Source organism: Alnus glutinosa, chromosome 3 (assembly GCF_958979055.1).
Source record: "Alnus glutinosa chromosome 3, dhAlnGlut1.1, whole genome shotgun sequence".
Taxonomy (NCBI): domain Eukaryota; kingdom Viridiplantae; phylum Streptophyta; class Magnoliopsida; order Fagales; family Betulaceae; genus Alnus; species Alnus glutinosa.
Window position 1 is genome coordinate 15,102,955 of NC_084888.1, and position 16,832 is coordinate 15,119,786.

Here is a 16,832-nt window from a genome sequence, read left to right on the forward strand (position 1 = left end):
GACCCATTACCTAATATGCAGATAATGGATAATAAACAAATTTAATAACTGTGCGGAAGCAGGCAATAAAAATATGATGCATATCAGTATATGCAGATATTTGAAAGTAATATCCACATTTTATGAATGAGGCTGCAAATATTATAAATAACCGCATCCACGTTCGCCTTAGAACCCTGCAAGTGTTCTTTGAGGGGGATTCCTAGCAAGCGGTCTCAGCGTTGAGAAAGGATGGTCACTGTTGGAACAGCTTTGGCCAATTACTTGAAGACTCCAAGGTCAGGCTCTCTAGTTTTGAAAACTTTGGTGTTAGGCACACTCGCAAGGCTGCTAATTAAGCAGCCCATCGATTAGCCTGAGTAGCTTTGTCTCACGACCTAGATTGAGTTTGGATCGAGTTTAAAATATGCCATTATCCATAACATTGTTCTTCATTATCCAGAACATTGTTCTTACTTTGCAAGATATTCATCTTTGATTTTATAAAATGGTCTTCTATTAAAAAAAAAAAAAAATTTACTGCAAATTCAGGGAAAAAGTAATCTCAATTTTTTCAGCCTTTTGGTTTTTTTTTTTTTTTTTTTTTTTTATGTTATTTTAGAAAATTCTCTAGGGATTCAAATCAAAAGTGATATCCGCACTTTGTGGATATCTAAAAGTTGTATTGTTTGATGATATTAATGAAAGCATGCAATTTTCACTTAAAAAAAGAAAAAGAAAAAAAAAAAAAGTTCTCGTACGCTTAAACGAGAAAAGGTGTCTCCAAGGGATAGCTTAATCGGTTAGAGACCACGTTCATGAAGCCGAGATCACTAGTTCGAATCCCTCTTCCCATTCTTGTGAACACATGTCAAAAAAAAAAAAAAAAAAAAAAAAAACAAGAAAAGGTGGTAAAAGGATCTCTTTGTATCCCCCATTAAACGAAAAATCCTCAAATAAGCATGAAAGAATATGCATTACTTCTTAATCCAGATCATGTACTTACTTGGGCTTATTCTTTCTCGCTTGCTCGGCCCATTTAATTAATATTTGGATCTTGTCCTTCCTTCACTTCGGTTTCAATTAAACATTTGGGCCCAAAAGAAACTTGAACCAAATTTTGATAAAAGAAAGGGAGGAAGAAACTAGGAAAGGTAATCTTGCTTATGGAATTTATTAAATTTTAATAATCATTATTTAGAGTTGTAAAATATTAAAATTCCCAAATTTCAGAAACCAGTTCTAATTAGTGAGCCCTAATCAAGAAGTCACGTTACTGTATTCAATTGAAAATTTTGGGTTAAATAACACTGCTCTTGCTAGATCACTCTCATATAAAAGAGTCGACTTTTGGGTTGATATCTAGTAATAGCTCAAAAACTTAAAAATCACATCCAATCCAACAAAATAATTTCTTTTTCTTTTTCTTTTTTTAAAAAAAAGAAAAATCTTTTTCACATTCATATTATTGATGACAAAAATAAATAAATAAATAAAAATAAAATTGAGTATTACGTTTAGCTATATACACTACAAAAATAACATGCATTTATTCCCTAGCATTTCTCTTATAAAAGATGGGCAATTTCTTTAGTCAAATGATCTACTGATCACCATGAAAGAACTTTTACAACTATACTCGTCCACTACACTTGAATATTCTGTTACCTATACATGACATCAGTCATCAGAACTTAGTCCAAGCCGTTAGTACACTCATCAAATTTTACCAGTCAAAATTACTAAAAATTATTATATATATTGCTGATCGAGGCTATTGGGGATGGTTTTTTTATAATAAAATATACCACCTACAAATATAATTCACAGGAGAGGTTTTTTAGTACTAAAACTATGTCTCCAAATGCAAAGATGAACAGGGAGCAAACAACAAGAGTACAACTTCCAAACACATCAAAGATCCAAGTTTTCGCACCAATATCACAACAAAGCTTCAAGCTTTATCACCAAGTACCGAACAACCTCCAAGATCCCAACATGCCCTAAAAGTCTGCAACTTTTAAGGTTAAGGATCTCAACCCACTTAAGAATAACAATTAAATGAAAATTAACAACAAAAAAATCACAAAGTAATAATTCAAGCAAAGCATTGACAAAACTGTGAGATTAGTAAAACCTAAAACTCACCGAGCAAGTGAGTAGGTGAGAGGAAAATGTCGTTCAGAAGAGGGGAGCGGCAGTTGAGTCCAACTGGTGGCGACGGCAGCCAGGAGATTGCAAAATAATAACAGAAAACATTTTAAATTTATTTATATTAGTGGTTGGCTCTATAGAGATTTGAAATTTTGAACTCTCCGTCACACGCCAAACCAAGTCCTTAACAATTAGATACATGTTATATCTACATCTTTTGTACCTCTCTTTTCTAAATCAACCTTTAGATCTGTATGACTTACATGTGTGTCATTGTGGGTCCTACAAATCCAATAGTTAATTTAGAAAAAAAAAAAAAAAAAAAAATGCACAAGAATCATTTCAATAACCATTAAGCCATGCTTTAAATATTCAATAAAATTGAAAAATAAAAGTATTAAAGCATAGTTATTTCTCCATAAATTAATCTAATCTAGGCCCAACTAATTGGACTCATACACTCTAAAGCCCACAACACTGGGCTGACTTGAATCAATTTATTTATTTTTATTTTTTTGGGGGGCCTAAGCTAACATGACTTGAACCATTTTTTTTGGTTTCCTGAGCTGAGATGAGTTGAACGTGGAAAGTGGAAACTGCCCCAAAGTGACCAGTGCATGGAGGCTGGAGCGATCCAGTTGGTATTCACTATAGGTGTTAGTGTTACCCTCTAATAAGAAGCAAAATCGCATTTGATTCTTGTTTTCATGATCTTCATTTTTTATTTTTATTTTATTTTTGAAGAATGTGATCAAAAGATTAGAGTAGTTAAATTGCAAGCGGAATTATATATATAGAATGGATTCTAGAAAGAAGGGCAGGAGGTCAATATATTTTGAGGTTACTTTAATATCATTAAATTGCAACTTGGTACTTTTGTATAACTTTATTTGTATACTCTATTCCGTCAACTTGTCCACTTTCTCATAACCTTTTGTCTTGTATCACGATTAAGGCAACGAGGGCATCCCCCAATCCATGATCGATCCATCATTATCTTAAGCATCTCCTGCGGATCGGATCATAGCATTACTAATTTTGAAAGCTTTGTGCAGTGGCGGAGCCACTAAGGGCTTCTGGACCCCCCCAAGCCCCAAGGTTCTCCCCAAAAAAAATTAAAAAAATTAAAATTTTACTCCAATTTTTATTATTTTTTCTAATTTTGACCCTTCCAAAACTTTTTTTTTTTTTTTTCAATTTGACCCCCCAACTTGGGGCGGCTGGCTCCGCCCCTAGCTTTGTCACGAGTATGAGAGAGACCTTCCAATGGCGCAGACGCTAAGGAGACTTTTATTTATTTATTATTATTTATTTAGATTTTTTTTTATATATAGATTGATTGCAAACAAATTTGAGTTGGAATATTGGGAACAAAGTTGGGCTCTTTAACGAATCCAAAAGTTTAATCACATCAAATAAGTTCGATTAAAAACAGCATTTTTCACGGCCAGCCTGTTTGAAGTTTATTTCCTAGAGTATCACAAGTCCCGAAAACCTCGTGTTTTTAAATAAAATTAAGAAAAACATTTCTTCTAGAAGTACGTTAAAAATAAATGGCAGTTTAGAAAAGTAAAAGAATTCGCGTTTTTATACAATAGACAAAGGTATGCGTTTTAAAAACAAAAAAAAAAAACATAGTTTTATAGTCTGAATTACATTTTTACATCACAAACATGACACGCTTAACATATTTTATCAAACGCTTGTCTGTTTTTTTTAAATTAAGGTCAGCATTGAATGACGGAGCTGACTCAAATCCCGACATGCATATACAAAAACAAATAAAAAGCATTTGCAAGTTGCAAAGGTGGATCATGGATACAATGAACTAAAAGCATGCATGTTTTATTCAACACCATAATTGCGTTTAAATGTGTATATTTTATTTAATTATGCTCTAATTTTTTTTTTTTTAAAAAAAAAAAGAAAAACTAAAATAAGGGAGACAGAAAGAGAGAGAGAGAGAGAGAGTGTGTGTGCAAGCTGCCCAACTATTATATATGGTGAATCGGTGATGGAAAATGTCGGATTGAAATTTTAGGCAACTTGCATGGAGGTGGGGGGCCCTCACACTTTTAAAACCAAAAAGCGGACAACCGATGTCTCCGTGGTATTTTCTTCCAGACGAATGACGCTTTTTCTTTTCGTAGGCGTGTGGACTACATTCAGAACCCACACGTGGGGTCCCTACCCACGTGCTGTAGGCCCAAAGTTATATTCCTTAATCCTTATCTACAATATTGCATTTTTATTTATTTTTCATATTTTTGTCCTTTATACACGTGTGTGTGTGTGTCATACTGTCATATTCACACTTAGCAGTTCCCCGCTCATGAAGATAGTGACCATCCATGCGCTTTAAGTACTGACTTATTAAAAAAAAAAAAAAAAGTACTGGCAACAACTTTTCTTTGACTTTTCTTTCCTTTTTTTAAAGACTTCTTCGACTTTTCTTCCATTTAAATATCTAAAAATGAACATTTCATAATAAAATTTACTTGACCAGTAATTAAGCAAATTAATTTTTATTTAATCAGATAAATCTCATAAGTAATCTTTCACAATTACCTGCTCGAATTATCTCAAATTTAAACAAATAATTATAGATTATCATAATCTCATATTCTTTTCTCTATACCATTTAATTTAAAAAAAAAAAAATTAAACGCTAAAATATAAAGAGATTAAAAAAAAAATTAAATATTATTTCAAATAAATGTTAAAAGAAATGAAATAAAAGATTTTTTATATTAAAATAATTTTAATGAAACCACTTTTGTTTCCCTACATTTGAGCTACAACTTTTGATTACTTTGACGTTTCCTTAATTTAGGAAATAGAAAGAAAATCTGATTCGATGAATTTTTTTTAAAGAAATTTCCCTATTATATCTAAGGAAAAGAAGAGAATTGAAATTTAAAAATGTTGCTGCTAGACTGCTAGTGCTCTTTGGCAGCAAAAACATGCTTTAAAAAAAAAATAATAAAAAAAATAAATGACATCACATTGCTTGAAAGTTGAAATTCAAATCAAACTGATTTAGTGACAACAAAGTGAATGGAGTCTAGAGAAGAACTCATAAATTCACTTTCAAAAGAAGTAACATAACAAAAACTTGAAGCTAGACACTACAACTAGAGATTAAGATTGAAAATAAGCTAAGAGGCATGGCAGGATAAGTAGAATGAGAGTAGAACATTGGCGGTATTGGCAATTCTGTGTCCATCTATGTGAGCAAAACTTTTTTCCACATAATCTAAAGCAGTAAAATTCCTGGTCATATGATGGATCTCTCTATCTCATGGTCAAGTCAATAATATGGTAAGCTAGCCACCGATTAGCGAGAGAATTGGTGGATCATCCAGCAGAGATACCGGAGTAGTTGATGGTGGAGACGTCATGACCAGATGAAACCTTTTGCCTCATGCCATGCCCTCGGCTACCGCCGGTTCCTTCTGCAACTCCTTGAACTCCCTTCTCCTTTATGATATCTTGTCGGCGTTCCGCCTGTCTTCGATAACATAATTATGAACAAATGCATCAGTACACAGCCGATGGTATGTGGAGACCATGTCCCCAACAAAAAAATGAAGCGATTGTACTAACCCCTAAACAGAAATTCTGAAAGTTGGCATCAAAGCCAGAGGTATCCTCCAAATTTGTCTTCCCGAAATTCATTTCAGAGGAATTGCGTTTGTTGTTGGAACTAGAACTTTCACAATAAGAGGTGTAGGAAGATGACGAACCAGAACAAGTAGAAGTCTGAAAGCTTGAGCCAAATGTGTCAATATCCCCTTTAAACAACTCTTCAAACAGATCCTGCAAGTCCTCAAAGCTCTCCTCCTCCCCATTTTCCTGTAAATTTTGCTCATTCAAAATACAATTTTCAAAATTCCTATCTCGGTCAACCGCTCTAAGGCTCAATTTCCCTAAACATCTTGCAAACTCAAAAGCCAGTGTGTCGTGACCCACAAAAGTGAAGATAATTTTGCTGTCTGAATTGTTAATGTAAATGTGATAGAGTTCACCATAAGACCCACCTGCCCAAACTACGCCCGCAGAGACTCTTTTACTAAGAATCCAAATAATAAATTGCTGGGATCCGGACCCCGATCCCGACCCCGACAGAGGGAGGGTGGGCACATTAGGACACCACATCCATGGGCCTACACATACGTTGGTGGTTACAAACCTAGAGACTTAGAGTGGGGAAACAGGTGGTCACAGGGCGTTGGTCAGTCACCTCAATGGGTGACAAATATCCCAAGATTAGAATACATGGGTGATCATCATATCTCACCAAAAGTTTTTGAGCTTATTTTCAATATAAAATAAATCTGAACCTTTACACTGGCCCCATTTCACAATACTCCGTTCACAAGATACCCATCGTGATTCGTCTGTCAACTCTCAAACTCTCAACCAACCCAAGCTGTGCTCTTTAATAAAGTGAACAATAGAAAACTGCTACATAGACATAGGATTTACCAAAAGGTTTCCCTAATTTCAGTCCAAAATTTAATCCCAGTAATCAAACAATAATCAAGAAATGGCCAAGGGGAAAAGCTTACACTAGACTTCGTTTGGCTCATCATGACTGCCATTTCATTCAAGAAATCACCCATTCCCTGCACGCAAGTGAAACCAATTATTAGAAAGATTCTTTTTGTGTGTTTTTTCTTATGCTCTCTCCCTTGCCAAGGCTCCAACGTTAAGTACATTTAATCCCACCGACAACCATAACCAAAAAGCTGTGACACATTTACCAAACAACAAGACAAAGAAAGGTTGGTAGCCATATCCCAGAGCGTGCGAAAATGGCCAAACAAGGCCCTCGAAACCAGCCTTATGCCATTAGACCAACCGAGTTGGACGAGAACAAGTAGAGCAAACCGGCAAATATGGGTCAAACAAAGAAGGTGAACACAACGATTTCAACCAATCACGAAGAACACGACCCAACATGCTCGTTCAGAATGATACTTACATTTTCGTCATCATCGCTATCATACGCCCCTACATCGTACAGAAACCTTTTGTTCGAGTCCGATAGAACTGCACAGAACCAACAAGACAGGAGGATCTCGTGAATCTAACAAATTAGTTAGACCCAAAAAGAACAATCGTGATTTTTTGACATTTAACATTAAGTACTGCAAATTACAGTTCTTTCTTTGTTAATGTTTTGCTCTAAAAGAAGAAAAAGAAAAACCAGAAGTACCAGAATAGGCTTGTTGGATGGCCTGGAATTTCTTCTTAGCATCTTCCACGAACTTTGAGTTCCCCGAAGCTGAACAACGATCTGGGTGCCATCTCTATTCCAGCAAACAAAACATATTTCTAACAATAATGATCTATAAATTCACACAATTCCCGGGAAACTATCCCAAATCCCACCAAATATATTCGTTTTCCAAGCCTTCAATTTTTTTATTTATTTATTTTTTTTTTTAAGAAATATCAGTGCAAAAAAATGACTTCTTCAATAATCCAGAAGGAACCCAGATACTAATTTGAACAATTAAGCTCAAGAAGAGTCAGGTTTTTAGATTTAAAGAAAACCCATTTGATTTAATTTGTGAAAAAAACAAAAGGGTCAAGAAAGGTTTCCAATTCTAACCAGAGCAAGTGTTTTATAAGCATTCCTGAGCTCCGACGCAGAGCATTCCTTTTTCAACCCCAACACTTCATAGAAGTCATTTCCTTTCTCTTCTGCATTTGCCATTCTCCCCCAACCCGCCACACAAACACAAACAACCCAAACGAACCAGACCAAGACACGATTTTCGTGTCGACGAATTCACACAACCTATTGGGCAAAATATAACACAGGGACCATAAAATAGTAGAAGAAGAGAAATTACAAAAACTTGGACTACTACATCTTTGTGGGTTGGAACACGGAACTGTGCATTGGGTTTTCGTGGCCAGGAGGGGGAGGAGAGAGAGAAAATTTGGAAGACATCAAAGCCCTCCCCCTGGACCCCCTTCACGCTAAGCCACGAGAAGACTCCAGAAAAGGGCACACTTTATATTGCGCACCAGTATTTAATACTATATACCTTTTCTTTCTTTTTTGAGCGATACATAGGAAGGAGGAAAGGGGATAAATATATTTCAAATATTAATAATGAATGGAAAGTGCTTTATCATATGTTGACCGTGAGAGATGAAGTCTACAACATGATGAGCGGTTGAGATTGCAGGGTGGTGGGAAGATATTATTTTTCTAGATTTGTGTCTCCAGAAGCTTCTGTTTTCACTGTGAGGTATTTTTGGACGGCACGCTTGGTCAGAGATGAGGTGGGGCGGATGGAGGGTCCAGTCGTCCAGACCTAGAAATAAAAATAGAAATAGAAATAGAATAGACCCCTATTCTTAGAATATTTACTGTGGTGCCAAATCCTTTCCTCCATAGATTCTCTTTCGTCCGCACCTTTGGTCAGGGCCCGGACTATTGCAATTTGCAAGCACGGGGATGTGGTATTCTGGTAAGATCTGTCATTTTTGCGCATGCAGCTGTTTTTAAGTCAGGTCTTTCTGGCTTAGAGTTTAAGGGGTCTTGTTCTTTTACTCATGATGTACTTTACAGATTTGATAATAACACGTGCTATTTGTTCAAAAAAAAAATTAAAAAAACGAGGCATGAAGCAGGAGAATGGTCATATATAAAGAGATTAAAGAGTTTCAAATTGTCTTGAAGTTACCCCTCCCTCTCTCTCTCTCTCTCTATATAGTAATATTTCTAGCACAATTCTTACACAACTTTTGTATAATTCTAACAACTTTTTGTTAAGATCAACCATTGAATATTTAGGGTCCACATGTAGAAAAACAAATCCAATGGTTGATTATAAAAAAAAAATTTGAGTTGTGCAAAAATTGTGTAAGAATTGTGCAAGAAACATTATTCATATATATATGGGAATCAATTTGAGGATTGTCTAAAATCGTGACATGTGGCATTCCATTTAACCGACAAGTATTGTATATCCTTTTTGTTAACATTGGGTTTAAGTTAGTTAAATTATTTTGTAAAATGTGCCAGTGAAACGTTTTAGTTAATTTCTAGCCAAAAAGAAGAAGAAGAAAAAAAAAAAAAAAAAAAAAAAAAAAAAACAAAAAAACGTTGCTATATATTGAGAAAAAACAGACAACCGCGGCTAAACTTGCTATACATTGTTTTGGATCGGAAGAGGCATGCTATAGGTTTTAACCATATTAGGATTCACTACTGGCGTTCAAAAGGGTTCCTCATTAAAAACCATTTGATAAGCTATTGGTTGTATTACCCCCAAAGAGGTAACAAACTTTCCTCTTCTCTCTACATGTTGTATGTTTGTGCTATCTTAATTTATACGTGAAATAACATAGTTTCAGAGGGCCTTTGACAATTTTTACATGAATAATGTGATCCACTACTGTACAAAATCACGGGTCAGTTTTAAAATTTGCACCCATAAATGTATAGAGTGATGTTATTAAATCTACTAAGGAGCAACGACACTTAAGAAAAGAATAGAGTGTTGAAGTAAGGATTTTTTTTTTAAAACAAAAAAAAAATATATATATATATATATATATATATATATATATATATATATATATATATATATATATATATATATATATATATATATATATATATATATATATATATTTTTGTGAAGCACTTTTTGTTTTTTGTTGTTTTTTGTTTTTATGGTTGTTCTATAGAGGTTGAATTTAACGTTAATTCAGTCTATAGTTTCTATTTAATCCAAAATTCAGTTGCATTAACGTATCTTTATGTTCTTACGTATAAATTTTTTGTGTTTGTAAATTCATTTCTTTTTCTTTAGGCCTCGTTTGATTTGTGGAATGTCTATTCCATTAGGAAAATGAATAACTATTCCTGGGAATAGATGAAGGTGGAATGGAATAACTATTCCTATTCTTTTGTTTGGTTGTAACAGTGGAATAGAACATTGCATATGTATTTTTTTGTTTGGTATAGTGCAATACATTGGTGAATAGAATCATATTATAATCAAATTTCCTAAAACACCATTATAATTAAAATATAATTTAAATTCTTAAGGACATTTTTTTTTCTTTATTTTAGAAACATAAACAATCATACTATGACCTTTTATTTTTTTAATTTCAAAGAGTTCATGGCTTTTTTTTCTTTTTTTTTTTCATATACAATTACGCTACAAAATGATTTGTAAGGAAAAAAAAAAAAAAACACACACACACACACACATATAATCATCATATCACCATCATAAAAAAATAAAAAGAAAAAAAATAGATCATCTGCAAAGCCCTTTTTATTTTATTCTTTTTTATTTGTTTTCCAGCAACAAACATTCATTATTTGCTTATAAAGTAAAATGATTTATAAGAAAAAAAAAAAAAAAAAAAAACATAATCATCATAAAAAAATAAATCATCTGCAAAGCCCTTTTTATTTTATTATTTTTTATTTGTTTTTCAGCAACAAACATTCGTTCTTTGCTTACAAAGTTTTTCTCAAACCTCCGCCAAGCAATTGGAGTCCTCCCGATATTAAGAGGTACTCGTTTTGCTATGTCTAAGTGCATTCTGTAGGCTAAATCATAGGAGAAAAAAAAAAAAAAAAAAAGACTAACCCACAACAAATTAAGCTGGGTTGAGAAACAGAGAGAGGGGGATGAAAATATAATTGCAGAGATGGAGAGAGATATTGATGGTGCATTTGAGTAATGAATTTTTGAAATCAGAATTAAATTCTTATTCTGTTTGCGAATTTTGAGATTTTACTTTTTAGAAAAAAAAAAAAAAAAAAATTGAATAAAATATGATTTGTTTATAAAAAGTTGAATAAAATATGATTTGTTTTTGAAAAAGTTGAATAAAATATGATTTATTTTTGAAAAAAGTAGAATCAGAATTATATTTTATTTTCAAAATTTCATATCCAAATATACCATGAGTTGAGAAAAAGAGAGAGAGAGGGATAAGAGACTTGGATGTTGAGAGGGTTGGGATTTTTGGGCAAAAGACGAATTTTATTTATTCCCACAGAAAAGGAATAGGTATTCTACTCCTTTTTGAGTAGAATACCTATTCCTCTTCGTAAGGGAATAGCTATTCCATGGGAATAACTATTCCCTTAAATAATATATAACCAAACAAAGGAATAGCTATTCAGTAGGAATCTTTTCCATGGGTCTAATCCGCAAACCAAACGAGACCTTAATGTTTGTTTATCGAAAAAATTTCTTTGAATCAGACATCAATTTGAATTTGGGTTTTGGGTTGAGATCTGAATTTATCTTCGTTTTGTTTGTGAAATATTTGGTTAACATGTTTTATGGGATTTTTTTACCAATTGGTATGATTTACTTGGAGTTTTAGGCATTAAATGTTGAGTAAAAGATTTTGATATATTTTGTATTCATTAAAAAATAAAAAATAAAAAAAATAAAAATCTTTTAATTTTGCTATGTATTTTTTTCGAAAGTTCAAAATTATATGGTTTATAATTTGTATTGGAAGGGGAATCAATAGGAGGAAAGCCTATAATCAAGATAATTTACAATATACGTTAACGTATTTTCATTCTTATTCTTAAATTTTTATTTTGTCTCTTAAATTAAATGTAGCATTCTATTAGAATAACTCAAAACTTTTTTTAAACAACTTTATACATTATCTATTACTTTTTAAATATAAGCACATGATAGAGTTTTAATTCATAAAAACCCGCGCCATGTTATGATGACATGCATTACATAAGTTTATGAAAAGAGGATGATGTTTTATGTGATATTTCATGCTAGATATATCAATATACCTATAAGTTTAAATGAAATAGAGCATATGTATACTATTACGGCTGGTTTACATATGATAATTTATATGGCTTATTGCTTAGATGTGCTTTTATGCTTGTGTTCTCCAAAGTTGTGGAACGCTTGCATGTGAGTATGACTAAGTTATGGCGTCGTTTGTTTCTATGCTTAGAGATGTACGTATGCTTGTATTCCCCAAAGTTGTGGAGTACTTATATATGCGTATAGTTGAATATTGTATCAATATATGATGACATATAGTTTCATCCTTAGATATGCAAATATACTAGTAATCCCCGAAGTTGTGGAAAGTTAGTGTACAAGTATATCCTGTTATGAAGTCATATGTTTCCGTGCTTAGATATACTTGTTTGCTGATAGTTCTCCAAAGTTGTGGAATGCTTGTATATAAGTATAGCTGAGTTTCAAGATTTATTCACACACACACACACACAATTTTGATTTCACATGTTTATACAAGCATTTGTTTACCTTATCAATTACGAAACGTTTTAAAAAAGAAACATCATGTCAATAGTAGCTGTTATAGTTAGAAAAGAGTTAGCTCATTGTGAAAACTTAGTGAGTTCTATAGTACTGAACTTGTAGTCTCATATTTTTACCTATGCGAACGTGGCTACCACCATGATCATGTAAATGTTGATACTTTGGCTGCAAGTACCACAGACATCGATGATGACCCTGTGATGTTATATTTGAGATATTACGACTGAAACTCTTCACGACAGTTGTATTTGTTGGAGTTGTGAATAGTACATCTTTTGTATAGACATTTGATATATGAATTGTGTTGCATGTGACACTTCTTTTGTATAGCCATTTTTTTTTATGTAATTATTATTTTATTAAGCTTTAAACAGATAGCCAATTAAATTTAACCCAAAATTTTGTTCTTTTTTTTTTTCTTCTCTTTTTTTAATCTAAATTTTGAAACAATTTTGTTTTATAGTAGATTTTTTTTATTTAAATAATAATAAAAATGATTAATTGATATAAAAAAAAAAAATAAGTTAGAATATTTTGAAATGATTTTTTTCTTAGAAGTAAAAATATGGGGAGGGAAGGGTGTGTTGATTATGATATTAGTTTCAGTTGATCCTAATTGCATGGAAATGAATGAAAAAAGAATTACCCATGTTTAGTTTCTGCTTGTCTTGTATTATTACTCAAAAAATAAAAGAATTGAAGCTTGGGTTTTGAATATATATATATATATATATATATATATATATATACAGGATTTTGTTGCTTTGGATGTGATTTCTAAAAATTGGTTGTTTTATTATGAATAATAATGTCCCTAAATAAAGAACAAAGTTCTAGTTAAGTTGAATTATAACAAGATATATGATATTAATTTGACAAATGGGCACCTTATTTTAGATTTATTACGCTAAATACAAGCCATTTTGGGTTTGTTTGATAAAAATTTCTCCCTCTCCTTTTTGTTTTCTATTTTTAAAACAAAAATATTAATAAACCATCCAAAATCCAAAACACTGAAAACTTTTTTACATTTATGTCGAATTTAGAACAGTTTTATTTTTAAAAAAAAAATAATAATTTTTTCATTGTTTCCAAAAGTCTCCCCAAGGACTTTTGGAAATAGTTATGATCATATTCATTGTGAAAATAGACGGTCACAATAGACCATGTCTTAAGCTTTGTGCAAATGATTAAGGGGAGTGTAATTGATAAGGGTATCTAGACCCTAGTAAGAGGGTTTGAATTTTGGCGAGATAGCTTGTCAACCTTTCTCATAAGCTGCCCAATCATTTGGTATTTTGGCTTAAATTCTTTGACTCCTCGATACTTAATCAAATTCACTTTTTTTTAGGATCGAATGCACCCCTAGAGTCCCATATTTAGTAATTCCTGAATTCTTTCTTATGTTTTGAGGATCATCAAAATAAGAAAGAATACAATTTTTGCAAAAAATACCATTTACGGTTATTTCAATCAAAATACCGAAATGAGGCATTAGCTCTTTTTATTATTCTTTGGTATGGTCTACCTCCACATCAAGTATGGTCTGAGACTTACTTGTGGACTCATGCACACACACAAAATTAATTGAATCATTTAATTTCATCATGATTGCTTATGTTTGATTGATGTTGTCCATCAAATGAATTGAAATTAGAATTTCATTTTTCTTCACATGTAAGAAATTGTTGTACGATAACATTCACACTTGATCATTGATATGTTGATGTGACATTTAATTGTGCTTTTGTTGGGCATATTGCACAATTGGGGGGAAAACTATTTCCCTTGCTATTGTTTTATTTTTGTGCTAATTGTCATTTGTGACTTGATATGATTGGACAATTGTCTGTCCCTTTGTCCCTTAGCGACAAAAGGGGGGATAAATTTTGATGTTTGAGGATCAAATTATTATTATTATTATTATTATTTTGTATTTTTGATATATCAAGTTATTGAAGAAATGTCATTGGTGTTAATGGTCATATTGAAATGTTTATGTGATTGGATATGTGTTCTAAATTTAAATGGTTCATTTGAATTGGAGAACTGGTTTCAATATTTCCATATATCCCCATGCACGTTGAGTTTGTTTGAGTATTTGAGGCTTTCACACAAAGTTCTATCAAGATGGTTATGATCTACTTATGGCTTGATAGAATAGGATGTGTCTTTGAGGGAAATTGTAACTCATACGTGTCCGTAAGGGGTTTGTCAACAAATGGACAAATGAGAGCCAATGGTGTCAAAAGGCCAAATTTAGGGGAGGGTGGGCATTGACGCCGGCGCTTGCCCCTACAACCTTTTTCTTTTTATTTTTCTTTTTCCTTTTTTTTTTTTAAGAAAAATGCTAAGTCAATTTTAAGTCCAACCCCACTCTTGCCCTACACATTTAAGCCTAATCAGTCAACACAACCCCTCTAATATCTCTAATCTCTCTATGTGGTTACCTACGCCTACTTCAAACAAACAAACCTTTTCCTTCTAATCTTCTTGTGTAAGAATGTAAGCCTTTGCTACTACAGCTAGGCTGACAGTTGAAGAAAATTGCTTAAGCAATTGCCTCTTCCATTCTTCCTCTTCGTTTGTTGATAGTTGCATGTTTTCAGTTCTGAGACTGAGAGACTTAGAGAGTGTAACGACTCACCCCCAACAACACAATATTATCTGTTTTTGACTCCCACAAACCATACTTTTTAGGAGGACACCCATTCTGATACTACTCTCGCAGAAGCACGCTTAACTAAGGAGTTCTGATAGGTTAATGGTCATCACGACTTTAAAACGTGTTGTGTTAAGAATGATGCGTTTATACATATAAGTACATTCTCACACCCATGCGATGTGAGACGTCACAATCACATTTTCTTAGGACCCAGTGTCCCCGCTGGTGACCCTTATGGGATCACCCCATTCTTGACGTCCCAGTGAGTACCTTCTAGCAACCCTCATAGGCTTCTACACACTCCCTCTTCTTAGGCTGGACAATGGTTTTGATACTATTTGTAACGACCCACCCCCAACGACACAGTATTGTTCGTTTTTGGTTCCCCCGAACCAGACTTTCCAGGAGGTTACCCATCCTGGTACTACTCTCGCAGAAGCACGCTTAACTACATAGTTTTGATAGGTTCATGGTCATCACGGATTTAAAACGCGTTGTGTCAAGAAATGTGTGTTTATACATATAAGCACATTTCCATACCTATGTGATGTGGAACGTCACAGAGAGAGTGTTAACTACATGTAACTTTTAATTTCAAAATATAAACAAACAAGTCATTTCTCTGTTAAGTTAAGTTAAATGAAATCTTGATAACAAAACCAACGCAGTCCTTGAGGATCAACACTTTCTTTATAGTCCTATCCTACAAGGATCCATTTTATTGCGAGTTATAATTTTATTATTAATATACATTCATTTAAGACCACATCAATAATCACTCAACAGTATTTGGGCCAACTTTTATATTATCATAGTATGTCTATCCAATTTTAATAAACTAAAACCCACAATCAATAGAAGCCAACTTCTTCAAAGCCAGCATATTGAAAAATAACCTTACAACAGACAATGAGGACATTTAATTTAGTCGAACTATAAACAAGGCTTTACAAACCCGGTTGAAGAGCATTCTGTGCGTGATACTATATATAGAAAAGAGAGATGTTACGCATATATATGTTGCTCATCTTTTGCCCATTTCTTTTATAAATTCATCGTTAAATCTGTAGGACCATATATTAGAGTATTCACAGTAGTTTCTCTTTGATTTTTTCTAAATTTAGGGAACAAAACTACTTTTTGATTCCATATTCAAATACATTCCACAATAACTTTTTTTTTTTTTTTTTTTTTTTTTTTTTTTTTTTTTTTTTTATCTTTCCCAATATAAATTGAATATTATTTCTTTACAAATATAAGTTTCTACCTATCCTCACATTTTTCACAAAATTCCAACAAAATCTCCAATAAAAAGCAAAGAGATGAGAGAAGAAAGAGAAATATTTTGTATAGGAAAACATTTTTGGTTTTTATGCATTGCGTAGAACTGTAACATTCTCAATGCTTAAGGAACCGATAAGGTATCTGTTGTGGGTGATTTTTTTTTTTTTTTTTTTTTGACATTTTCCCTATATGTAGGGAAGAGAATGGGCTATAGGGAAGCTGTTAATATTCTTATAGTTTCTTGTGGTCTACATATTCAACGGTGAATTTGCATATTTCTTGTATGGAGATGGACAAGAGATAGACAACAAATGAAAATAGAAAAAATGTTTGGGTTCATTCTCGTACACATATCTTGTCTATCTCTATACGAGAAATGAATAAATCCATCGTTGAATTTATAAAACGACACGTAGGTTTCA

At 32.7% G+C, this 16,832-nt stretch overlaps 1 protein-coding gene across 2 annotated transcripts; it reads right to left on the minus strand.

Annotated features, from left to right (window-relative positions):
• Positions 1 to 5,139: 5,139 nt before the first annotated feature.
• On the minus strand, positions 5,140 to 8,171 carry LOC133864469 (uncharacterized). 2 transcript variants are annotated; one of them, XM_062300811.1, is made up of 6 exons: positions 7,754 to 8,171; positions 7,355 to 7,448; positions 7,121 to 7,188; positions 6,705 to 6,761; positions 5,740 to 5,988; positions 5,140 to 5,640 (listed from the first exon to the last, which is right to left on the minus strand). In XM_062300811.1, exons 1-6 carry the CDS (start codon positions 7,856 to 7,858, stop codon positions 5,491 to 5,493), a joined length of 723 nt encoding a protein of 240 aa, XP_062156795.1. In that variant the 5' UTR covers positions 7,859 to 8,171; the 3' UTR covers positions 5,140 to 5,490. The 2 variants fall into 2 exon arrangements, with proteins under 2 accessions (XP_062156795.1, XP_062156796.1); XM_062300812.1 differs by having other exon boundaries at positions 5,140 to 5,644.
• Between the last annotated feature and the right edge of the window lie 8,661 nt (positions 8,172 to 16,832).